The following is a 26,806-nucleotide window of genomic DNA, read 5'->3' on the forward strand; positions in this document are numbered from 1 at the left end:
AAGTAGACAAAAATAACATGGGCTTTTTTTCGTTTTTCATCCCATCACACTAGCTCGTTAGATAATTCATAAATTTTAATACACATCCTGGCTGGGAACTGCAAAAGTTTTGGTGTGATATTCTGAAAATTCACACCTCAAATTCTGTTCCAACTATGAAAAACTGGTAACATCGATTAGCGTCACGGCTCGTTCCCTCCTCTCCAATGTACAAGAAATTCTGAGGCCATATATGAGTGTAGTGGGGGACGTGGTTGGTTGTGACAGTGGTGGTAGCTCTGGCTGTGGTAGTGGTGGCAGCTCTGGTTGTGGTAGTGGTGCTCGCTCTGGTTGTGGCAGTGATGGTAGCTCTAGTTGTGGTACTAGTTTGGCATGCCTACTTCCTGCGAGAGCCCAGAGCCACATCGTTGACAATCTCGAGCGCCTTGGGTCCATCACACCTGCAACATACACACACTTGACAGAAACGAACACATTTAATTAGAATAACGTGTGGCAGGTGGGGGCGCCCACCATCCACTCCAATGCAGTGCTACTTTGAGTGTCTGCCCTTTCCTATCTTCCTTCCTTAGTCTTCCATCTTTCTTTCCTTCATTCTTTTTCTTTTTCTGCCTATGGGTGACTTTACACTCCCTCTTGTGTCTTTCCTTCATTCTTTCCTCTTTCCTCTGCCTATGGGTGACTTTACACTCCTCTTCTGGCTTACTTTCCTTCATTCTTTCCTCTTCCTTCTGCCTATGGGTGATTCTACACCGAGTGACAAGCAAAACGGTTTCCTGTACATCAGGAAACCATTAACTACGCTGAGTGGTAACCACATAACCAAATCAAGGCGCCTGGTGGTTTAGTGGGAAAGGCGCTTCAATCGGATTGAGCCTGTATAGGTTTGTATCCAAGGAGTGGTTGGGGTTTATTGCTCATGTTATGCCACTCAGGGATGAGTGCGGCTGGTCACTCTCATCTTAGATGTCAGGACCCCGGGCTCCTTCGCTCCTGATGGGGCAACATAGGATGGGATGATGGATGGATGGTAAACATTAATGGGATAACTAAAATGACGTAAACATGGGATAACTAAAATGACGTAAACATTAATGGGATAACTAAAATGACGTAAACATGGGATAACTAAAATGACGTAAACATTAATGGGATAACTAAAATAACGTAAACATTAATGGGATAACTAAAATGACGTAAACATTAAGAGGAAAACTAAAATGACGTAAACATTAAGATAACTAGAATGGTGAAAATATGAGATAATTAGAATGAGGAAAACATGGCAACCAGAATGACGAAAATGTCAGTTATAACGACGAAAATAGGGCATGACTTGGATGACAAAAACATGAGAAAAACTAGAATGAAAATGACTACTAGAATGACGAAAAGGAGATAATTAGAATGATGAAAAAGATAACCGGAATGACGAAGAAAGACAGCTGAACGAAAATTGAAGAAGCTACCATGTCAAAAATCCGTAAGTAGAATGACGAAAGATCTCATGACTAATATGAAAGTCTTACAATAACTAGAATTACATTACTTAAACGTGAAAAACGAAAACACTCTTAACCAGAATATAAAAAAAATGCGATAACGCGAAATGACGAAAACCTTCACATAAGTATAATGACATATCCGTTCACGGGCCTTTACTGATAAGATTACCTGTGGAAACTTAACCTTTTGAATACTGATTACTGATATTACCTGTGGGAACTTAACCCTTTGAATAATGCTTACTGATAATACCTGTGGGAATTTAACCCTTTGAATACTGCTTACTGATATTACCTGTGGAAATTTAACCCTCTGAACAGTGCTTACTGAAAATACTGATAAAATTACCAGTGGAAACTTAACCCTCTGACTATTGCTTACTGATAATACTGACAAGATTACCTGTGAAAACAACTTTGAATATTGTTTACTGATAATATTACCTGTGGAAACAACTTTGAACATTGCCTACTGATAATACTGATAAGATTACCTGTGAAAACAACTTTGAATATTGTTTACTGATAATACTGATAATATCCATGGAAACAACTTTGAATATTGTTTACTGATAATACTGATAATATCTGTGGAAACAACTTTGAATTTTATTTACTGATAATACTGATAATATTACCTGTGAAAACTGAACCCTCTGAATATTGCTCACTGATAATTACATAACAGTCGGGACAATTTTTAAATCCTCTGAATACACAGGTAGGTGTAATTTTTCTCAGCTTTCTGACAAACAGATAGACAGATAGAGTGATAAACATTTTCTGAATACATGTGTAGGTATAATTTTTCTAAGCTTTTTTGAGAGAGAGAGAGAGAGAGAGAGAGAGAGAGAGAGAGAGAGAGAGAGAGAGAGAGAGAGAGAGAGAGAGAGAGATTTTTAATACACAGGTAGGTATAACTTTCCTAAGCTTTTCTGAACACACATAAAGAGATAACTTTTCTAAGCTTCTTTTCGACAGACAGATAGACAAATAGACGGACAGAAAGACGGACAGAAAGACGGACAGACAGATGGATATATAAATTTTTAAAACACACATGTAGCTATCATTTTTCTAAGCTTTTCTGAATACACAAACAGGACAAAGTTTTCAAAGTTTCAGGTTAAATTTGTCAAAGTTTCTAAGGTTCTTAAATACACTATATATACCTTGGGAACATGGCCTCGCACTGAAGAGTCTCCCAGGCAGTGAGTGAGCGCCATATCTCCCCCATAGTGTCCATTCTACTGGTGTCCTTCACGGTGAGCACCTTCAGACCAACGCTGAAAGAGAAAAGGTGGGTTAGTGTGTTGGTTGTTGTTACTATTATTATTATTATCATTATTATTATTATTATTATTATCCAAGCTGGAAGAGATGAGATGAGTTGGTGTGTTGGTGGTTGGTATTATTACTGTTATCATCATTACCATAACCATCATCATCGGTATGAAGAGCATCTCTTACTAATCTCACTTTTAATATCATCATCATCAGAAACATCAGCATATCTTACTAACATCATCATCATCATCATCAACAACACCAGCATCTTTTACTATCATCATCAACATCATTAACACAAGCATCTCTTACTATCATCATCATCATCATTTCCGTAGCTCTTCTTACTGACGGTACCAATGACGCACGAAAAAAATTTACCTCCTCAACATCATCATCATCATCATCATCATCATCATCATCATCATCACTGCCAGTACCAATAAAACATTTAAGTGCCGTCATCATTATCATCACCCGACCACCACCACCACTCTAGTCTTATCACCACCACCACCACTCTAGTCTTATCACCACCACCACCAGCACCACCAGCATCACTTTTCCCTTCATCATCATCACCACTATGACTCTTTTTTGAAACTTACAGCTGGAGTGGATAGCAATCAGATAAAGGCAAAATACACACAATAGGAGAATTACCATATCACCTTTGTGCCACAGCTTCATGCCTTCACCACCTTAACAGTGATTGTGCACATAACAATAACAATCACATAACAATAACAATAACAAGCATTACAATCGTCTGGCGGGGGGATAAATAAAATCTGGCGTCCAACCGTCTGACAAATACAATACTCGACCATTGCACTAGGGGGGTTTCCTGGATGCTTCTTAACCCTTCCATTAATAAGAGATGGGAAGAATAAAATCGTCTGAATAAAACCATGCTGAATAAAATCATGTCATAAAATGATCCCGAATAAAATCCTGGAATAAAATCATGCTAAAAATCGTCTGAATAAAATGTTAAAAATCGTCTGAATAAAATCGTCCGGTGATGGTAAGAATGAAGAAAACAGTATCCTCACTGAAGGAATTTAATTGGTCGAAGTTCCCTCCTTCAGCTGAGTAAAATCGTCTGAAAACGCCAAGGTGGTACTCGTAGGGAAGGGGTTGAGTGGCCCAGTTTCCCGTGGGGGTGTAACGGGATGGGTGGTTCTGGCTGAGTGGCGAGAGAGGGAGAGAGAGAGAGAGAGAGAATTTATATGCCGCTTCTCTCTCTCTCTCTCTCTCTCATCTCAATATCCCCTTATAAGTCACTAAGTCGACACTAAAATAAAATAAAAATAAATAAATAAATATAATACAGGAGACTATTAAGATTAAGTACACTAAACAAATCGCTAAAGAGATGTTGTTAGGAATTATTTCAGGCCACTTTGAATACAGACATACGAAGTGACAGGATCATTAATAACAGTGAAAAGGTTAACAGTAATATTAATAAACGGGAACGGTGAAAGAGAAACACACACACACACACACACACACACACACACACACACACACACACCTTTCTGATTAATGAGTCAGGTGTGCTTAGTTTCTCCATTTCACTGCTGCACGCGTTGTTAAGTGATATGCAGGCTAATTATATGAAGAGAGTAACGCGTGCTTAGGTTCTCTCTCTCTCTCTCTCTCTCTCTCTCTCTCTCTCTCTCTCTCTCTCTCTCTCTCTTACTGCAGTGTGTTCTGTCAAGTGGCATGCAGGCGAACCTAACTGTTACATGGCGAAATTACTGCATATGTGTCTGCTCTCCCTCGCTGCTGACTTCCGCACGCACACACTAAGCACGCGTAATGCTCACAAAGGCCCACAAATGACCGTAGGAAATTGAAGGTTTGCCTGCGGTTCACCTTCGCTTTCCCGGTTTTGTGAAGAGAACCGTATGATATGACTCTGGGCTCCGTAACTCAAATGATAGAATGCTCCCTAACACATTTCCCTAATCGATTTATTCCGAAAACACCTCAGTATTAACCTACTGTATATGTAACCGATGTAAACTATATGCTTTAGTTATGAGGCAGGGCTGTCTCCTTGGTTACTAGTCAAACGAGCCCTCCAGCTTGACTATACCTGAGCTGAAAGGGTCAGGTAACTACGGAAAACCCTTAGTCAGTGTGTGTGTGTGTGTGTGTGTGTGTGTGTGTGTGTGTGTGTGTGTGTGTGTGTGTGTGTGTGTGAGAGAGAGAGAGAGAGAGAGAGAGAGAGAGAGAGAGAGAGAGAGAGAGAGAGAATGTATACAAATTACTATACAGCCGCTACAAAAAAGATTCATTTGCTCTGCCACTCCATCACCAGGCGTCCTTCTTGGGTCTGCCTGATTGTCTGCCCTACTTAACTACCTATCTACCTATCCTGCCTGTCTATCTACTTACCCTGCCTGTCTATCTATCTATCAATCAATCTGTATGTCTATCTATTTACCTGTACCCCTTTCTGTCTGCTCTACCTACCTACCTACCTGCCTGCCTGTCTACTTACCTACCTACCCTGCCTGTCTACCTACCTACCTCCCTCCCTATCCTGTCTGTCTACCTACTTACCTTCCTCCCTCCCTATCCTGTCTGTCTACCTACCTACCTACCTACAGTACCTCCCTACCTATCCTGCCTGTCTACCTCCCTCCCTATCCTGCCTGTCTGTCTACCTCCCTCCCTCCCTATCCTGCCTGTCTACCTACCAACCTACCTACAGTACCTCCCTACCTATCCTGCCCGTCTACCTACCTACCTACCTATCCTGCCTGTCTACCTACCTACCTATCAATCAATCTGTATCTATCTATTTCTATCTATTTATCTATTTCTCTGTCTGCCTGTCCTGCCTTCCTGCCTACGTATCTATTCATCTATATCTATCTATCTGTCTACCTACCCACCTATCTATCAATCTATCTGTCATTGTCTATCTAGTTATCTGTCTGTCTGTCCTCCTGTCTACCTACCTATCTATCCAACTATATTTATCTGTCTACCTATATCTCAGTCTGTCTATCCGTCTGTCTGTCTAGTGTCTTTACTTATCTATTATCTGTGTATCTATCTATCTATCTATTTGTTAATCTATCGGTCAGTTACCCCATCTATTCCTCTCATATCTATTTCCTTCTCTGTCTACCGATTCATATTTTTCAACGTATGTATGTATGTATGTATGCATGTCTATCCATCTATCTATCTATCGGTATATCTATCTGCCTACCCCCTGCTAAATATCTGATGCCGTTAGGGGGATGGACCTTAAAAGAAATTCCCCTGAACACTAGCCTCCCTACCCATGAACGACTCCCCCCTTGCCACACCACACCACCCTGCCTCACACACTTCACTCAGAGCCTGTGAAAGTCTGCTGTTGCGCTAATGATGGAGTTTACGGTACTTTAAAAGGTTTGCGGTGTTGGGGGTGGTGTGGGGAGAAGGGGTTATAGGGGGGAGGGGAGGGAGGGGGTTATAGTGGAAGGGGAGGGGAGGGTAAAAATAACCGGACTTACGTAAGAACACACAAATACAGAAAACACACACACACACACACACACACACACACACACACACACACACACACACACACATCAGACACGCTACAAACATTCGTTTTTAGGGAAAACAAGGACTGTGTTGGGAATAAAGCGTGCACACAAATTAATAAATAAATAAGTACAGAGAGAGAGAGAGAGAGAGAGAGAGAGAGAGAGAGGTGGGGATGAGAGAAGGAGAAAGATAAGAGTACGTGTGTAGTGGGGTAACTGGGACATCAACCCCCCTTAGGACACAGGCGGTACTGTTACTGGCTGGGGGCGTGGTGTGGTGTGGTAGCTGTGGTAGAACTGTGGTGGTGGTGGTGGTGGTGGTGGTAGCGATGATGTGGAGGGAACTGTGGTGTCAGTGGTGGGCGATTGTGGTGGAGATGGTGTGGCAATGGACTGTGTGGTGGTAGAAGTGGTGAGGGATTGTGGTGGTGGTGGTGTGGGAATAGTAGAACTGTGGTGGTGGTGATGTGAAGGGGAATGTGTGGTGGTAGTCGTGGGAACTGTGGTGGTGCTGGTGTGGTAGTGGATCGTGCGGTGTAGTCAGGGTGATAAAGTGCTATGTGGTATTAGGGTGACGCTGTGGTGGTGGTAGTGGTGTGGTAATAGTGGGAGAGTTGTGGGGGTGAAGGTGATGATGTGGAGGAGACTGTGTGGTAATGGTGGGGGGGGGGGGGAGATTGTGATGGTGAAGGTGTGGCAATGGGCTGTGTGGTGGTATGGTAAGTGAGGGTGATAATGTGCTGTGTGGTGTTGATGGTGTGGTGGTGGTGGTGTGGCAGTGGTGGTGGCAGTGATGGTAGTAGTGTGGCAATGAGTAGCTTGTGAGGTGGTGGAGGTGGTGGTGGTAGTGTGGTTGTTGTGGTGGTGGACGGAGAAAGGCTGTATGGTGTGTGGAATGGATGTTTTTCAGGAGTGGGAAGCCGAGGTAATAATCCGAATGATATACACGACACGAGGGCACAAATAAATGGGACTGGCAGCAAGGAGTGGGTGGGATGGGCTGGGGTGGTGATGGGTGGAAGGGCAGGGTGGAAGCAGCAAATCCTGAGAAGATGGGCGATGCAAGTCTTTCAGTTTAGGCGCAGGGATGAATAAACAGAAAACTAAGTCTCAAGATATAGGCAAAGAGACGTGTGTAAAAACATATCTTTACTGGACTAAAGGAGTTACATCCCCCAAAGTACCAAGTTTTATGACCATTATTGCTTCGTCACATATTCTCCAGTATTTATTTATTTAGTTACTTGTTTATTTCATATTTTAAACGTACAGAATATGACACATTGTTTACTTTACACAGTACGAGGATAATGATGTCTGTGTGATGGGGGGAAATATAATGCCAAAGTTGAAGAAATACTTATGATACTTGAATTCCAAACAGCGACGTAACATCTTCACATATTCAGGCCTCTACGACTCAGCTGAATCAAATCTTCTGTCATTTGATGAAAAAGAATACTAGAGCTGCCCCGGGCTTTTGAGAGTTACAATAGGGTTGGTCACTGCGTCAGTAGCATTCTTGTTTGAGAGGAGGGGAGCTCAATTCACAAGGCATATAATTCTAAAGTTTAATTGTGTTCAGCGAAGGAGAATAAAGTCTGAATCACAGTGAGGTGATTTGTGGTGATGGTGTGGTGGTGTGATGGGACGGAACTTGAAAGGGGTGAGGTGGGGTGAAGTGAGGTTGGATGGGGTGAGGAAGGGTGTAGTGAGGTTGGGTGGGGTGAGGAAGGGTGTAGTGAGGTTGGGTGGGGTGAGGAAGGGTGTAGTGAGGTGGGGTGGGGTGAGATAAAACGAGGTGGGGAGAGGTGAGGTGGAAACAACGATGATGAAGGGGGGTGAGGTGGGGTGGGGACAATGATGATGTAGGAGGGTGAGGTGGGGTGTGGTGTGGTGGGGACCATGATGATGAGAGGTGAGGTGGGATGGTGTGATATGATTATGATAATGAAAAGAGGTGAAATGTGGCGAGGTGAGGCAGGATGGGGTGACATTATATGAGGCTGGATGAGGTACTGTAACTTGGAGTGAGGTGGAGTGATGACGAAGTGGGATGGAGTGAAACGGGGTGAATATGGAGGGAGTGTGAATATATGAGGGTTAATGAGGCAATTGAAGTTAAGGTAAGGTGGAATGATGATGGAGTGAAGTTAAATATCATATGAAGCTAGGGTGAGGCAGGGTGAGGTGGAGTGAGGCAGGGTGAGGTGGAGTGCGGCAGGGTGAGGTGATATGCAGCAGGGTGGGGTGGAGTGAGGCAGGGTGAGGTGCCTAGGGTGCAATAGCGGTGTACCGGGCCCACAGTCAGGCGGGAAGCGGTATTCCAGCCTAAGGGAGGGTGAGTCGCTGCGGCAGGAAGGAAGTAAGGCACCGTAATCCCTGCCTTATCTACCAACACGAGCCACAATCACAAATACACACAGTTAGTCATAACAATATATTTTTTTTTATTATCTATGTATTTGCAGGAAGGATAAGGAAAGGAGATTGACCGCCTTACCTAACAACAAGACCCACATTCACAAACAATTAGTTTCCAGTCTTAACAATATATCTTTGACCTTATCCTATGACCCTGACCTTGTCCTGTGACCCTGACCTTATCCTGTGACCCTGACTTTATCCTGTGACCTTGACCTTATCCTGTGACCCTGACCTTATCCTGTGACCCTGACCTTACCCTGAGACCTTGACCTTTGATTAGTTGTTCAGCCACCCACTTCGAACACCATCTATTACAAGTACAGAAGCTCGAGGTAAAGTGTAGTACAATATGTGGCTTCGTTATTTTTTTTTATACATGAAAGAAGGAACCAAAGGCTAGACTCCCGCAAGGTTGTTCCCACTTAGGGAAAAAAAGACATTCAAGATCCGTTCATTTCAAGATGCCTGGACACACTGCGTTTAAACGACTGGAGGTCACAGGCAGAGGGAAATATAGACACACGAAGAGAGTTCCATAGTGTGAAGTAGCCCACCTTGCCTGTGAAAATCCTTAGGGTGACACTGACTGACCGGGCCGCGCCTAAAGATGATCCCGGAAATGAAAATGAATAAGCGAGTGAAGTGTGCTAAGGATGAAGGAAAGGGGGGGTTAGGAGCGGAGGAAGTGCCTGGTTCTCTCTACCTGGGTGAATAACTGTTTTTATACAACGAAGTGGCTCAAGGCTACCACGACGATTCCTCTCACTCCAGTTACTCCCACCACACTCCAGTTACTCGTTACTATTACTACTACAACTACTACTACTACTGCGCTCACACACACACACACACACACACACACACACACACACACACACACACACACACACACACACACTTCCTCACCACTGTATTCCCACAAGAACATTCACAGCGTCTTCACTCCCTACTTTGCACAGATTAGAGTCGCAGAGTTTGAGGGGCTGATGAGGAGTTGAGTTTACGGTAGTCTTCCCTTACGAGTCTTTCTCTAAGTCTGGTAAATGCATCAGGAAAAAGTTTAACCATCCGAAACGCACAGTAGCCTAGCAAAAAATTAAGTTATATACAAATTATCAGGGAGAAAATTTCGCCTAATATTCAGTCATCTTTATATGTCACTTTCCTTTCGTGGCTTATAGTGTAAGTTGTGAGAGGCTTGGTATTCACTGGCCAAGGATGATTCTGGTATGTTGCGTCAGGGTGGAAAGTGACGATGATAACCTTACAGTGAGGCAAATGCAGTGGAATTCTAGGTTCACTTGTGTACCCGACTGTCCCATAAGTGGTGGGTGACAGGGTGGTTACATCCCTACATCAAATGTCTGCACGAGAGACAAAAAGGAGTAACAGTACAATGAATGGATGAGAGGAAAACTTTGGCTTAAACAGCATGACCAGAACAGATGGTGTCCAGTACCGTACCCGCTACATCAACACCATTACAGTACCAACTGCTAGCCTACACGCTGCTCACCTCACTAATGGCTTCACACGGTACGCTAAGTGTAATGCCTCTGAACAATCACGGACTAAAATATCGCTGTAAATGTCCGTAAAATCGCAAGCACTTGAGCCTAATGTTAGCACCACTTTTAGCACTTAGCTCAGATCTGTCTTTCTAGATTTAAAAAAATAAATAAATAAAAATTCGTTATATATATATATATATATATATATATATATATATGGAGCCTCTGTGGTACAGTGGTAGAGTGTGCGTTTCGTACACGGGTGAACCAGGGTTCGCGCCCCGCCAGGGTAATAAACTTTGGGAGTGTTCACCTGGCCACGTACTGCATTGGCGGACACAAGGGGTGCTGTGGTTGAACCAGTGTCGCTTACTATAAAGTATGCTTGCACCCAGTCGGCTTGCGCGGGCCGATTACACTTGGTTCACAGACTACACACACATCCAAAGCCACTACAAATACACTTACAAGCACTTCTCACCCTACATAAAATCTCTATTAGACAGCCTAAGCCACTTGGTAGAGATACATTGGCTGTATCGTCCCGACTTCGGTCAGGATAGGCCGGTCCTGCAGTGGATACTCACGGCTGATGATGATATATATAATATATATATTCCTTTGCTGGCGGCAACCAGTGACTTGTGATATTTGTGAATGTAACAGGTGGTGGTGGGCACAAGACTGCCGTATATCCAGCACCGGTATGTTTCACCAGACGGCCATAACACGTAAAACTCTGGCCACACACACAACACGACCATCGTTAGTGGTGCACAGGAGAACCAGAGGAAGGAAAGAAAACGAAGATGATAAGGAAACAGAGAAAGTCAATCAACCGCACGAGGGTCATTAAAACAATCCCAATTTTGCCGGGTCTGAACCTCCCCCCAACATCCGACCTGCACAGTCGATGTCACATACAGGTCACTAATCGTCCTCCAAGCTGAAAAGGCCAAGGGGGAAGCGCCACACAAGAGAACAACAACCCCCTGAATGCCAAGGAGTCTTTTTACATTTCACTCTTACCACACCCAGACGATTTTATTTAGCTTTGGATTATTTTCTCTTGTAACTGGGTGAAGTGATTTACATTCTTCACTAAATTCTTCACTACTAGGGGATTTCCTACGCTGAATAAAATCGTCTGGAGGTGACACGACTGACAAGATACGCTTCCGGATTCAGAAAGTTAACCCCTTCGTTGCCACTGAATGTTTTTGAGGGATTTCGTTCAGGGTAAGACTAGACGATTTTCTTCAGCTGAGAGCGTTCCTGACATTCCCGAGGCTAACCACATAGTAACGGAGGTGTGTGTGTGTGTGTGTGTGTGTGTGTGAGAGAGAGAGAGAGAGAGAGAGAGAGAGAGAGAGAGAGAGAGAGAGAGAGAGAGAGAGAATATAATTTTTTCAATTCTCTGGCAAAGTTTTCTTCCATTAACCCCGTCACTCCAATGACGTGTTTTAACATTATATATACATTCTCTTTTAAATCTATGAGATGATTTTATTTTATTTTGGACAGACCTCTGGGGACCGTATTCCCGTCGGTTGAGGATGCTCCCTAACACATTTTCCTAAGCGATTTATTTTGCTATTATATCTTACTGTCCTCCTCTATCACATAATCCTTCCAATATTGCAAGCTCTCTAACACCTTTTCCTAAGCGATTTTTTAAATTCCTTGCTGTCCTTCTAAATCCTTCCAATATCGCACGCTCCCTCACACATTTTCCCGAGCGATTTATTTTGTATACTTCACCTTTCTGTCCTCTTCTGTACTACATAAATCCTTCCAATACCGCAAGCAACCTATGACCTATTCCTAAGCGATTTATTTTGCTTATGACACCTTACCGTCCACTTTTGTGTTACATAAATCTTACCAATATCGCAAGCTCCCTAACGCCTTTTCCAAAGCGATTTATTTTGATTACACCTTTCTATCCACCTCTGTACTACATAAATCCTTCCAATATCGCAAGCAACCTAACACCTTTTCCTAAGCGATTTATTTTGCTTTTTATACCTTACTGTCCTCCTTTGTGTTACATAAATCCTTCCAGCATCAAAAGCTCCCCAACACCTTTTCCCAGCGATTTATTTTGTATATTACACTTACTGTCCTCTTCTGTATTACATAAGTCCCTCTAATATCGCAAGCTCCCTAACACTTATTCCTAAGCGATTTATTTTGCTTCTTATAACTTACTGTCCTCTTCTGTATTCTAAAAATCCTTCCACTATCGCCATACACTACATATATAACGTACAAAAGGATAATTGCCAAAAATAGCCAAAAATAAATCGCTAAGGAAGAGGTGTTAGGGAGCTTCCTTAACCGGCGTGAATACGAGCCCAGTAAAGAAGGAGTAAATGAAGGCTGCATATATATATATATATATATATATATATATATATATATATATATATATATATATATATATATATATATATATATATATATATATATATTATGCAAGGAAAAAGGAACCAAAGGCTAGAATTCCGCAAAGATTATTGCCTCCAAGAAAAAAAAAAAAAAAAACAAGATAACAGAACCAAGAAAAGAAAAAAAAATGGGAAGGAATAGGAATTAAAAAATGATTAAAAAAAACGAAAAATATAAAATAAATCGCCATAACAAAGAGGTTAAGGAATTCTTCTCCAGTGGGAGCTATCATCAAATCGCCTAATATCCACTAGTCATTCCCTCCTCTCCAGGTGGAACAGGCAACAGTCATCATTAGAAACACTGCCCACCACCACCACCACCACCACCAACAACAACAACAACAACAACAATAATAATAATAATAATAATAATAATAATAATAATAATAATAATAATAACAGTAATAATAATAATAATAATAATAATAATAATAATAATAATAACAGTAATAATAATAATAATAATAATAATAATAATAATAATAATACCACTGAAGTAACTCACTATAGGTTCGTTCATCACCACCACACCACACCACACAATACTAAACCAAACTATACCTAACTCTGCACTACATTACACTACACACACCACACTACACTACACTACTTCACCACCACCACGCACACCACACTACTCCACCACCACCACACAGCACACTACACTACAGAACACCTCATACAATACCACAGAGCACAACACAGTACTCCACTACACCTCACACTGTACCACACAGCACACTACACTACACCTTTACCACAGAGCAAAACACACTACTCCGCCACCACCACATTTCACCACACACCACATCACACCACTTAATATTAGTATTTCTCTTGAACACACCAAAACACCACCACTCCATCAATGTCACCCTCCTCTCTCTCTCTCTCTCTCTCTCTCTCTCTCTCTCTCTCTCTCTCTCTCTCACAAGTAACGGTTAGGTTCCACTCTGTTGGCTACTTTGCTCAGACGAGAAGGGAAGGGGAGGGGAAAGAGAGAGAAGGGAGGGGGAAAGGGGAAAGGAGAGGAGAGGGAAAGGGAGGAGGAAATGGGAAGGAAGGAGAGAGGATAGCAGAGGGAGTGAGGAAGGGAAGGAAGGAGAGGGGATAGCAGAGGGAGTGAGGAAGGGAAGGAAGGAGAGGGGATAGCAGAGGGAGTGAGGAAGGGAAGGAAGGAGAGGGGATAGCAGAGGGAGTGAGGAAGGGAAGGAAGGAGAGGGTATAGCAGAGGGAGTGGGGAAGGTAAGGGAAGGGAAGGAAGAACGAAGGAGGAGGAAGAAGGAAAGAATGGGACGGAAGGGAATAAGAAAAGATGGGGGAAAGGAGAGGGAAGAGGGAAAAAGGGAGCTAATGAAGAGGCAGGGGAAAAAAAATGGAGGAGAGGAGAAGAAAAGGCAGGGGTAAAGATAGAGGAAGATGAAGAGAGGGGAAGGGAAGAACTGAGACGGGAGGAGAGAGCTGGGAAAAGTGGTAAGAGAGGAGGAGGAGGAGGGGAATATGTGGGGAGGGATATAATGGAGGGTGAAAGAGAGACGAGGAGAGGAAAATAATAATAACAATAATAATAGGGAAGGAAAGTAGGGCAGGAAGGCTGAGGAAGTGATGGAAGGAGAGAGAGAGAGAGAGAGAGAGAGAGAGAGAGAGAGAGAGAGAGAGAGAGAGAGAGGAGTTATTCTTTCTACTTTGCAGTCCTCTCTTTCAACTCTTTAGAAAATTATGTAAACAGATTTTCCTTCCTTTAACCCATTAGCGCCGTCTTCAATATACGACGGAACTCGGCGTTTTCAAAATTTCATCAAATAAAAGGGAACCCCGGGATAGGGACCTATGAGCTTCGCGACTATAAGACCACAGGCGGATGGCGGTACGCTTAGTGCCCTTTCAGCAAAATCCCTCGCACAGGAAATCTGGGAGCCAATGGGTTAACATTAAGGTCGGACCACTTAAAAAAACTGTAAGGTCTATGTTCTCTCTCTCTCTCTCTCACACACACACACACACACACACACACACACACACACACACACACACACACACACACACCTGCCTCATGGAATCGGTCTAGTAAGCACAAATAGAACTTCCATCACCCCTCCTCTTCAGTCAACGACAATGATCAAACAGACACAGACGCGCCGTGTGTGTGTGTGTGTGTGTGTGTGTGTGTGTGTGTGTGTGTGTGTGTGTGTGTGTGTGTGTGTGTGTGTGTGTGTGTGTGTGTGTGTGTGTGTGTGTGTGTGAAGGCCGTAGACAGAAGCGGCTGTATGTGAGCGAGACGGAGAAGAGGAAAGGGGAGGAGGAAACCAAGGATGAGATGAAGGGATGGGGTGGAGAGGTATATGCGTGAGGGCGGTATGAGTTGGAGAAAGGGCAGCCAGGTGTAGGCGATTTGTTTGTGGCCAACCCTTCCGTGAATAAGGCATCTGACTATAGACCAAGAGAGAGAGAGAGAGAGAGAGAGAGAGAGAGAGAGAGAGAGAGAGAGAGAGAGAATCTCGTATTATCCTATTCAGAGCGTAGGGGGCCGAGGCTAGGCATGTGAAGTCCAAAAATTTTACGAATTGTAGACCGACCAACACCCCTGGCAGTTCATTACAGACACACACACACACACACACACACACACACACACACACAAAGTCCAGTCACCTGAGGGATTCGAAACGTAAGCGGATAAGACATGATGATGAGAATATGCCATCATCATCATCATCATTATTATCATCATCGTCATCATTATCATCATCATCATCATCGTCATCATTATCAGCATCATCATTATCATCATCCCAACCATTGTTTCAGCCTAGAAGGATAGGGTAAGGTTTGCCATCATCATAATCATCGTCAGCATTATCATCATCATCACCATCGTCATCATTATCATCATCATCATTATCATCATCAACCTAACCCTTGTTACAACCTAGAAAGAAAGGATAAGGTAGCATACAGAAAAAAGAGGGAACTATTAAACAGGATACCCAGTGCAATGGATAACAAAATTATTCACAAATCATTCAAGCTTTCGGGATCCTTACTCTACCTTACAAGTATAACCTGCATTCCTCTCTCTCTCTCTCTCTCTCATTCTTAACTCCTGCCACATGGAGTGATTCCGTCGTCTATCGAACCAAACTCCGGGAAACAACTTTACCTATTTGACTTTGCCTTAGTGATGATGATTTTGGTCTTTGTTGGGGTTATTCTGGTGGTCTGGGGTTAAGAAACTATTTTGACTTGAAGGGGAGTGCCAAAAGCTTATTATATGTTTCTCTGTACATATCATATCTATCCATTTCCATTCCTTATCAATTCTTTAATTTCATCAATCCCCATACCTCGCTTTCTCACTTTCAAATGAGGAAGGATTTAGTCGTAGTTGTAACCTTGGCTCATCTGAACGTCAACACAGTGGACTGAAGGCTGATGTTGTCTTACTGCAGTCCTTCTTTTGGGGGACTGGTAAGTAGTTAAGGGACGTTTGCATAACCAAGTAGTGAAGCCGCCTGGTTATACTGATGCCACCACATGCAGGCGTTTCTCTGCAGCACGTAAACAACTAAGATAAAAAAGAAAAAAAGAATCATTGACCTCGAGTGCATCGCTCCCTAAATACGTGTTGTGTAATGTTTGTCTGGCTCCGGGTCGTGTTGTGGTGTGTCTGACTGTCAACAGAGGGTGTGTGTGCTCTCTCTGTGTTCTGACAATGAGCTCCGGCCCACGCGTGCAAACCGTCTTGTCATGCGTACGTGCTGTGTGCCTGCTTTGTGCACGTGTTTGCTCTGTGCACGTGCCCCTGAAAGCTTTTTTTTTTGACAGCCAATGAAGTCTGCTGGTGTGTGTGTGTGTGTGTGTGTGTGTGTGTGTGTGTGTGTGTGTGTGTGTGTGTGTGTGTGTGTGTGTGTGTGTGTGTGTGTGTGTGTGTGTGTGTGTGTGTGTGTGTGTGTAAATACTTGTGTGTGCAGTAAACGAAATATTCTGAGTGCGTTTGTGCACAAGTCTATACATTTTATGCTGAGAAAGGAACAGTGTATGACGCTGTTAAAAGAAAAAAGACAGGCAAAGGCAAAACAGGATTAAAAGTAAACTAATCTCTCATATTCTATTGCCTTTACCTCTTTATCTTTGCCGCCATTCCGTCCATCCCATCTTTCCTGGAGCCGGAGTTCAGGTCTTTGCAGAAGAGGAGCATCATGCAATCCAGGGCGTAGTTCTTCGTTAGGTACACACGGCCAAATTTGAAAAGTACCTTGATAGCGAATTCCATGAACTTGACTCTCTCCTCTGAGTTGAAGACACCCAAAGGATCCCACATGCGACCCTCAAACTCGTCAGAAGAATCGGTAATTGAGGTTTCCAGAGATGAGGTGGAGTTGGATGGGGTTTCAGGGGTCGAGGTGGCAGATCTTGCAACCTCAGCCACCCCTGGAAGGTTCCTCAACAACTCTTCAGCCATTGCAATTGCTCTGGAAATATCTGGAAAGCTGGTGTCGCTGGAATCCTGGGCGATCCGTTGGTCGGCGGTGGCGGTCACGAAGCTCTGGGTCATGACGCGGTCCTTCTTCTGTCGTAGACGTTCCAGGCGTTGTTCCAGCAGTCGCAGGTCCTCCTTGGATAGCGTACCTACTTTCTCAATCAGGAACTCCCAGAAGTCCAGGAACGTCCAGGTGATTAGGGAAAGTTCAAAGGGTGAAAGGGAACGCAATTTACTGGAGTCTATAAGCATCAGACGCTCATTTCTGCTGGGTCTGTCGTCAAACATGTCTGGAAGAACGTCAGCGCTGGAGGTGTTTGGATTCTGGAACACCCTATTGTAGTCCTCCAGTAGCTCGACCTCGTTCCTCATGTACTCTGACCTCGAGGCATTGTACCGGGAATTAAGGGCAGCTGGGAAACTTAAGAGGGTGGATGCCAGTCTTTTGGAGTAGTCATAGATGTCATACAAGGGTCCCAGGAAGGGGCGGTGGTTGGGTGGAGGGGAGGGGAGGGGTCGGGTGCTCATTCCTCCTGGCTGGGTGTTTGGCAGTCCAGGTCTAGGTCTTGATGGCCTTGTCCGAATGTCCTGTGGTCTAGGTCGAGTATCAGATGACTCTCGTACTTGGTCTGCAGGTCCCATTCGTCTGTTTACCTGCTCAGGTCGAAGGTGTGATGGTCTGGGACGGTTTGCAGATGGGCCAGATCGTGCTGGGTATGGTCGGTCTTGCCCTGGCCACGAATTCTGGTCTGTCAGAACTGGTGGGCGCTCAGCATCTGGCCGCCAAGGTAAGGGATAGCCCTGGCCATCAGGACGTGGCCCTCTGATTTTGGGGTGGGGAGGGCCAGCGTTAAACCTGCGTCTAAACTGATCTGATCTGAGTCCAGGCTGAACTGGTCGAGGTCCACCAGACTGAGGTGGAGCTCTGTCATTATCCTGTGGATGGGAGGCTTCAGGACCCCAGAACTCCTCAGGCACGGGGCCTCGGTCATCATGGCGGGCCGGAGCCTTGCCATCATACCCGTACACATCCCAAAAGTGCTGGAAGACAGGGTCAGGGCGGGTTCTGGGAGGTCGATCACCATACCCAACCACTGGTGGGCCAGTGTACCCTGAGTCTGTTTCCCTGTCCTCTGTCGGACCCGTCCTGTGACTGTATGGCGTCTCATTTTCAGTCGTAGGTGGGTAAGTGGTAGTTGCAGGCCTAGTTCTGTTGCGTCTCCTGTTGAAATGCAACATGTAATCCAGGTAACTCCCTGGTCCCTTTGGTAATCGACCCAGGCCCTCCTCAGCCGTCTTCCGAAGCCCCTCCAGCTCTCCTGGCAGTGTCACACCAGGAGGTAAGTTCACCCATGATGGCAGCGTCACCCCAGGAGGCAGAGACAATCCACTGGGTAGTCGTCCTGCACCTGGTGCTCCTTGACGTGTGTCTGGGGAATCTAACACAGTGGTGGAAGAGGCTGGTTCGGTCTGGAAGTCTGTCTGTGGCCTGGGAGTGATGGTGGGTTGGTTTGGGGTGTGTGGGATGGGTGACGGCGTGTGGTAATGGTCGTGGTCCTCATATTTCACCCCTGCTGGCTGGACATCATAGTCGTGCTCATATTCAAAGTATGGTGGAGCAGGACGGCGTCGTGGTGGGGTGCGTTGGCGTTCTGCGCCGTAGTTGGGGTAGGTGGGACGTCTGGGTAGTGGGGTGGTGGTTCGTCTGTAGGGAGGTCTGGTGGTGGGGATGGAGGGCGGATAAGGGAAGGGTAGCCCCATATCCAGCAACATGGGGTCAATATCCCTGGGGATATTATCAGGCAGGCCGCCCTGAAGTATGGGTTCTCCAAAGGTCACTGGTGATTCATCATAGGTATACTCCTCTCTCTGTCTGGTGTCTGCCCCTGGTACGATATGGGTGTGGTCCCAGACAGTGTGGAGTGGTGGAGGGGCATGATCAGGGCCAGTGTCAGAGTGTAAGGATGGTGGGGCATCACCAGGGCTGACAACAGAGTAGAGGTGGGACGGGGCGGAGGCGTGTCTGGGGTCTGTGTCAGAGTGGCGATGTGGTGGAGCAGGGACACGGATTGGGTTGGTGTCAGAGTGTTGCACCAGACTATCTTCTACATCAGGCTGTGGCTGGGGTGGACTGTTGACCTGTGAGCGACTGTCACCCACATCTTCCAAACCTCCGAAGAGTCCAAAGTCCGGGTCTGGTGCAGGGTCTCTAGGTGAGGTGGCTACGAGGTCCTTGCTCGGGGTGACACCTTGAAAGTGGCCAATCGCTTCGTTGACGTACAAATCCTCGCTGGGAACTGTATGGGGGACCAGCGCTGGGAGTGACACCTCTTCTAGCGTGGCACTTGGGGCGTTGAAATCTATGGTGTAGGGTGTTGAGGATGGCGTTTCTGTGCCACCTGTCAGCTTGGTTGCGTTGGCTTGATCTGGGAATGGCTTGGCTTTGTCCTCGGCATAAGCACTCACTAGCATCCATACCCCAAGGCCAACAATAGCTACTAGAAGGAGTATTACAGCAGTGACAACGGAGCAGAGTACCTTGATGCCCCTCACACGGTACACCATCCCGCGGTACATCACATTCACCTTCATGTCGCTGTTTCCCGCTCGTACCCCACTCTTCTCGCTGTCACTCTCGCTCTTCTCACTCATGGTGCCCATTGATTTTCGCCTGTGATACCAATACAAGTTGGCAGGAATTTTCGTGTTTTTGCAGTTTATTTCACGTAAATCAGCGGCAGAATTAAACAATGCTGTGGATCTGCATAATTTTCGCAGCACTCTTCGTGACTAAGTCCATATTCCAGAGTTAATCACTTGGTACGGCTCAGCATTGAAGATAGAAAGATGGCAATGTGGGGCCAAGTAAAAGTGGACAGAGTATAGTGCTCTCTGCGCTTCCCTCACCTTTCTACCACCTCACTGGTTCACTTGCCAGTTCATTGTCATTTTGACGTGGGAGAGAAATCTTGGTTCACTAAAATTATTCCCATCAACTCAGCACGCCTTTACGGTCATGCAAAGCCTTGGCAGTATTGTTAAACGTGTACAGTGCATCTACACAGTATTTGTAATGGTAATACCTGGTGGCGGTAGTCGTAAGTACTGTCGTGATATCAACAACTGCCGTATTAGTACGTTTCACAGGTGTAGGGGGGTGGCAAGCGAAGTCCTATATGTCTACAGATGCTGGTGATTCCACATTGCAATTTCGTAATTTGTTAACACGTCAGAAATGTTATTTTCTATCGTACCAGTTTTGGGGGAATATTAAGTAACCGTACAAACTATGTTAACTAACCCTATTTTGGCAAGTAAAGTAAGTATAATTATATTTTCTTATCAGAGTATTTAGCGTATATTTATAGATAATTACCACAATAATTAGAAACTGTTGTTTCGCTGTTTTAAAGAGAGCTTAGTAAATTCGTATTCTTATTGGATTACTTAAGCCTATTTTGACAGTAAGTGCTTTTGTTCCATCACAGACGCGGTAGAATAATGCCCAGGGAGTGTTTAATCTTGCCCCCCTACATACTCTTATACTAAATCCTTCTCTATAGCCAAAGTGCATAGGTATAAAGCATCACTTGTTCTGAGGAGTGGAATGAACAGTACTTGAGTGACGAACAGGATGAGCGGTCCTCGTATGAACAGTCCTGGTTTGACAAATGGGGTGAACAGTTCTCGACTGATGAACAAGGTGAACAGAATGAACAGTCCTCTTAAGAACAGTCCTATTAGGGTGAACACTCCTCGTCTGATGAACTGATATTCTCTACTGATGAACAGGTTGAACATCCCTCGTATGAATAATGTTAAGTCCTCCTGTAATGAACTTGAACACAAAAACTGATCCTTGAACTAAGTGAAAAGTCCTCGTCTGAGTTCTCTGGCGATGAACAGGAAACACAAGTCTTGGTCTCGCTCAGGGCGGGGTGTGTGCGAGTACGGGAGGGCAGTGGAGGGGCCAGCACTGCCTCACATGGTGGTAACCGCGGGACTGACGGCCTCAAAGTAGTTCATAGCCCCGCCCGCCTCCCATGTAGCCCAACCTGCGTCTCAGTAGCCCGTGCTGTAGCCCAACCTGCGTCTCAGTAGCCCGTGATGTAGCCCAACCTCCGTCTCATTAGCCCGTGATGTAGTCCGACCTGCGTCTCAGTAGCTCGTAATGTAGCCCAACCTGCGTCACAGTAGCACGTAATGTAGCCCATACTGTCCGTGATGTAGCCTAACCTGCGTCTCAGTAGCCCGTGATGTTGCCAAGCCCGCCTTTCGGTAGGGGTTCATAAGCGACATGCACAACAAATACTAATAATTTTCTTCAGATTATCGGCAGTGTCACTCAATAACCGCTAAAAAACGATGCAGACTTTATAATATACTGGTAAGACTTTATAATTATACACCCACAAAGAATTATTGCTATACGGAGATAGGTTTGTGGTAGGTGGGGCGCTCACCATCCATTCACTCGATGTAGTGCTGCTGTCGGGTGTCTGCCCTTTCCTCTCCTCCATCCTTCTTTCCTTCCATCCTCTTCTGTCTTCCTTTACTTCATTCTTTCCTTGTCCTTCTGCCTATGGGTAACTTTACACTTCCTCTTCTGTCTTTCTTTCCTTCATTCTTTCCTCTTCCTTCTGCCTGTGGGTTACTCTACACTGAGTGACAAGCCAAATGGATTCCTGTACACCAGGAAACCAATTACTACGCTGGGTGGTAACCATATAACCAAATTATGGCGCCTGGTAGTTTAGAGAGTAATTATTGTGCTCCAATCGGATTAAGCCGGTGAAGGTTTATATCCAAGGGGTGGTTGGAGTTGACTGCTCCTGTAATGCCACTCAGGGATGAGTGAGGCTGGTCACTCTCATCTTCAATGTCGGGACCAACTGCTTAGCCTCGGACTCCTACGCTCCTCATGGGGCAATGTAGGACTGGATGATGGATGGATGGATGGAGATAGGTTAGTGTATATCCAGCTACCAAATCGTAACTTCCCGCCATTCTTCTGTCCCTCTGGTGGCAGTTGGCGTAACCTGGTAGTTCGTGGAAGTCATTTTTTTTTTCTTTACCAATTTATCTTCATCAGTCCTCATCACGTCCCCATATAATCAAACAGACGCCTAGTTGGTTAAGTCGCTCCAACAGTGTCTACATGGGATTCGACAGATGTTTTGCGTATACTGCTGACGTGTCACTCATGGTAGTGCGACTGGCCACATTTGTCAGGACTGGGACTAAGTAGCCTAGTCGCGGACCCCTACGCTCCTGACGGGGTAATAAATGAGTGGATGATGATGATGGTGTGTGTGTGTGTGTGTGTGTGTGTGTGTGTACAAAATCGCACCTTCTCGCCCCAAGTCCCCCTAGCGGCAGTCAACGCAACTATTTTTATAGGTGAGGCCACTGCTGTGTGTGAACTAGCGACCCACAGACATTTCCAATTTCTCTGGATTTTTGGCAACGTCACCGTCGCAAGTCATAGTTACGGTTAATTGGGGAGACGGCGAGTGGGAGCAGCGACGGAGCAACACCCAGACCAGCCGCAGAGCAGTAATGGAAGCGAGATAATGGCCGATAAATGGATGTTACGAAGCCACACTGATAATAGTCGTGGTTATGAGAGTCTGGGAGTTCTCACTGTCCGCTAAATTTGGGTGTAGCAGTTGTGGTAGATGAGTCAGAGTCAGTGTAGCATAAATCTTCCTTTAAACAGTATAAATATGTAACCAGAAAATAAAAGACTTGTACTTAATATGTGACTATCAATAATCTATCTATCTATAGCTAGACACCTTAATCCTGTATGAGGTGGCCACAAACTAATCGCCTCCATGTCGCCCTGTCCCCTGCCATTGCATTGCCCTGCCCCCAACTCACACCTCCCTCTCTAATATACCTCTCCACTCCATCCCTCCATCTCATCCTCGGTTTCTCCCTCCCCCCCCACTGTACCTCGCACATACTCCTCGTTAGTCTCTCACTTTCTATCTTCTCCAAATGCCCAAACCACCTCAAGGCATTTCTCCTAACGCTTTCTATTACATCCACATCCACAGCATAACGCTCATTCACATCCTCATTTTGTCAGTCTATCTCTCCATGTAATAGCCGCAAATAAATGACGATAAAATACAGGATTTATACTTAATTCGTATTTATCAGTATAATTAATCCCCTTCATATTAAAAGGAATGTGGTATGCGGAAATAAACTGGTCAGGAAAAAATGTTTGCGAGTTTCCTTTACCAATAAGAGTAGAAGCATTAGAAGTACAGTCCCTTGCAAAAGTTGGGTTTCTCCTCCTGAAATTTAGTAACCAAAAACATTATAATTTTTTGGGTAAAGTTGCATGTAATTACCGAACCTCTTTGGTTAGTTAAACAGTTACTTTACTCAGCCTTCTGCTTTTAACTGCCACAACTAATTCAATGATACAAGCTACTAAGAGGAAGAAAGAGGAACCGATTTTTTGCAGCCAACAGTACATAGCTTATTATTCAGTTTTAAAGGGAACTATATGAAAGAAAATGTAAACTATAATGACACTATTTCCCAAGACCAATATTAGTGAACAAACACGTTACAAAAAGAAAAAAAAAAACTGTGGGAATAACCGTGAAATGACTTTCTGGATTAACGCCGTTATTAACCCACCTCACGTTCACAGTCTACCTCACACACACAACACTTACATCTGTGTGTGTGTGTGTGTGTGTGTGTGTGTGTGTGTGTGTGTGTGAGAGAGAGAGAGAGAGAGAGAGAGAGGCGTCACTGGTCCCATAAAACACTAAAACTCTTTATTGTTATGGCAGTTGTTCGCAGGAAGCTGGGAAACGTAACAGAACCACATAATACCATGGTTATCTAAGTGGTTTTAAGGTGATATAAAAGCACACACACACACACACACACACACACACACACACACACACACACACACACACACACACAGAACGACAGACAGACAGACAGACACACACACACACAGCGCACAGACATTCTCTCTCTCTCTCTCAATCAGCAGGTGGGAGTGACACAGAGAGGCAGCAGCGTGAACTATGGGGGTGTGGGAGGCTGAGGGAGTGTGGGAGTGGGGGTGGGGGGACCTCACCCGGCTGAAGTGATAGATATGGGAGCTGAGGGTAAATTTCTCAGGGGGACGCCAGCTCTCTCCCCATCTAACTCTCTATCTATGTATCTATCTGTCTGTCTGTCTACGTATCTATTTATCTATCTATCTTTCACTCTATCTTCACTATGTGTTTCTCTACATTATCTATCTATATCTTTATCTATCAATCCATACATGTCTATCTATTTAACTACACGTATATTCTATGTATCTCTATCAATCATGTATCAATATATATCAGTGTAATCAAATATCAATATATCTATTTATCTATCAATCCATCTACCTATCTATTTCTCCAGCTATATCTACCTATATCACACACACACACACACACACACACACACACACACACACACACACACACGCACACACCACTTAACTCAAGCTTAGACCCATAACTGAGAAAAAAATAAAAAGGAAAATCAGTAAACAGGTGAAAATATTAGCCACATACATTACCAACAATTCAGGTGTTGGGTCGGAAACATACCTGTGAAAAAAAGAGAAATTAATCAGTATATCATTTAGTATATCTTATAGTATTTTTTAATGCAGGATAAATAAGGATAAATAACACGAGATTAATCCCTTTAGCGTGGTGGCGTCTCTGTAAACTTTAATTCTTCTCTTACCAGACGATTTTGCTCATCTTACAAGGGCCCCTGGTACTGAAGGAGTTAAGGAAGGCTAAGCTAACCCTCCAGTCTGAAGAGCCTCCCCTAAGCTGAATAAAATCGTCTGGGGAAAGAATATAAAAAGATACCATTGTAGGGGAAAGGTTAAAATTTTGTACCGGAAATACACCTGCAGACATGATTTTAATTAGTGACAGGTACAGTACGTGAAAATGATATATAAATTTATGTGTGTGTGTGTGTGTGTGTGTGTGTGTGTGAGAGAGAGAGAGAGAGAGAGAGAGAGAGAGAGAGAGAGAGAGAGAGAGAGAGAGAGAGAGAATGTGTGTGTGTGTGTGTGTGTGTGTGTGTGTGTGTGTAACTCAGCACCGTCATTACAAGAATCTCATGGGAAAGGCCGAGTAAGACTTATTGCCCAATTAAAACCGCAGTTTCCGAACAGGTGATGCGGAGAGACAGATCCTAATACCAAGAGACTGGAACGCAGGTGTGGGGTCATGCGGAGTGGGAGTGTGCGTGACAGTGGTGTGAGTAGGAGAGATGGCAGCCTGAAGGTGAAAGACAAGGTGACACGGAGGCGATACGTTTGTGGCCACCCCTTCCAGGATTAAGGCATCTAATTATTGAACAAAGACATATAACTTAGTCTCAACTGTTTCAAAATTATATATAAAATAATCTCTCACTTTCTCCCATTCCCCAGTCCTCGCTACCTCTCCTCTCTCCCTTCCCTCCCTCCTCTCCCATCATCTTCCCCAGTCAAATATTCCCTCCCTTTCTCCAGCTCTCCCTATCCTTCCCCCCTTCCCTCCCTCTTCTCTCTCTTTCACTCCCCCCAGATTTCCTTCCCCCTCCCTCCGTCACCCTCCCCAGACCCCCCTACCCTTCCCCCTTTCCTTCTCCCACCCCCCTCCCCTGCTACCGGGCGTGGGGTTTGTGTGTCAGGTTGGCCTGGTGGATTCGCTTCGGCCCGTTACCACCTGACAAGCACTGAACTCTGAAGAACGCCAGATGATTACACTTTCCACTGACCAACCTTCCTTCTGCAGTCTAAGGGTTAAATCGGTAGAGAGTTGGCCTGCAGTCCTGACAGACCCGGGTTCAAATCCCGCTGAGGCAGGGAACAGTTTAAGGATTTGAATTTCATAAACTCAGACTTTACTGATCTACCAGAAGGCCCGCCGACATGTCGTAAAAATACCCCCGCTAATACCAATACACCAGTCCTGTATGAGACAGCCCTAGCATGTATTCAATATGGACGGTGGGTGTTAGCGCCGAAGTGGTGACATGTAGAGGTGTGCGGTACGTAGGAGGACTACTGGGCCTTGAAAGCAGGCTGTGAAGCCTATGCCCAGAGTCGGTCACATAAAAAAAAAAAAAAAAAAAAAAGTAATGGCTCTGCTACACTCTTGTCACTATAACTTGGCCTAAAATTTTTTCTCTATTCTCTTTTTTACTCGACCTAAAATTACTGCACTACTCTCTCTAACTCGGTCTAAAAAATATTTCACCGTTTTTACGCTAACTTGGCCCAAAATTACAACAGTTATTACTCTAACTTGGACTAAATTTACATCACTATAATCTTTTTAATCGAATTTGTCCTAAAACTGATTTACTACACCCTTTTTACTCTAACCTGGCCTAAAATTACTTCACTACAAACTCTCTACTTTAAAACGTCCTAAAATTACCATCCCTCTATCGCGAATGCTGAGCAGTACTAACAACAGATTAACACTAGTCCTTTCATCTTAACGTGGTCCAATTTTCATCCTCTTGTAGCTCAACTCCCGTAGCTCAG

The 26,806-nt window shown here is 44.6% G+C and overlaps 1 protein-coding gene across 1 annotated transcript; it reads right to left on the reverse strand.

The window, feature by feature from the left end:
- Nucleotides 1-376: 376 nt before the first annotated feature.
- Nucleotides 377-19,875, reverse strand: LOC145416280 (uncharacterized). Its single transcript, XM_080285278.1, has 5 exons — nucleotides 18,137-19,875; nucleotides 17,963-18,079; nucleotides 16,865-17,797; nucleotides 2,678-2,791; nucleotides 377-440 (listed from the first exon to the last, which is right to left on the reverse strand). Exons 1-5 carry the CDS (start codon nucleotides 19,873-19,875, stop codon nucleotides 377-379), a joined length of 2,967 nt encoding a protein of 988 aa, XP_080141404.1.
- Between the last annotated feature and the right edge of the window lie 6,931 nt (nucleotides 19,876-26,806).

This window comes from Coenobita brevimanus, chromosome 105, assembly GCF_032717465.1.
Source record: "Coenobita brevimanus isolate Jiangsu-jjx chromosome 105, ASM3271746v2, whole genome shotgun sequence".
In the NCBI taxonomy this organism is placed as follows: Eukaryota; Metazoa; Arthropoda; class Malacostraca; order Decapoda; family Coenobitidae; genus Coenobita; species Coenobita brevimanus.

Coding starts and splice junctions, on each gene's coding strand:
- LOC145416280 (XM_080285278.1), bottom strand. CDS start 19,875: ATGAGTGAGAAGAGCGAGAGTGACAGCGAGAAGAGTGGGGTACGAGCG. Junction 18,080..18,136: donor AATGACAGAGCTCCACCTCA/GTCTGGTGGACC, acceptor GTTTAGACGCAG/GTTTAACGCTGGCCCTCCCC. Junction 2,792..16,864: donor ATGGCGGCAAAGATAAAGAG/GTAAAGGCAATA, acceptor TTTCTCTTTCAG/CGTTGGTCTGAAGGTGCTCA.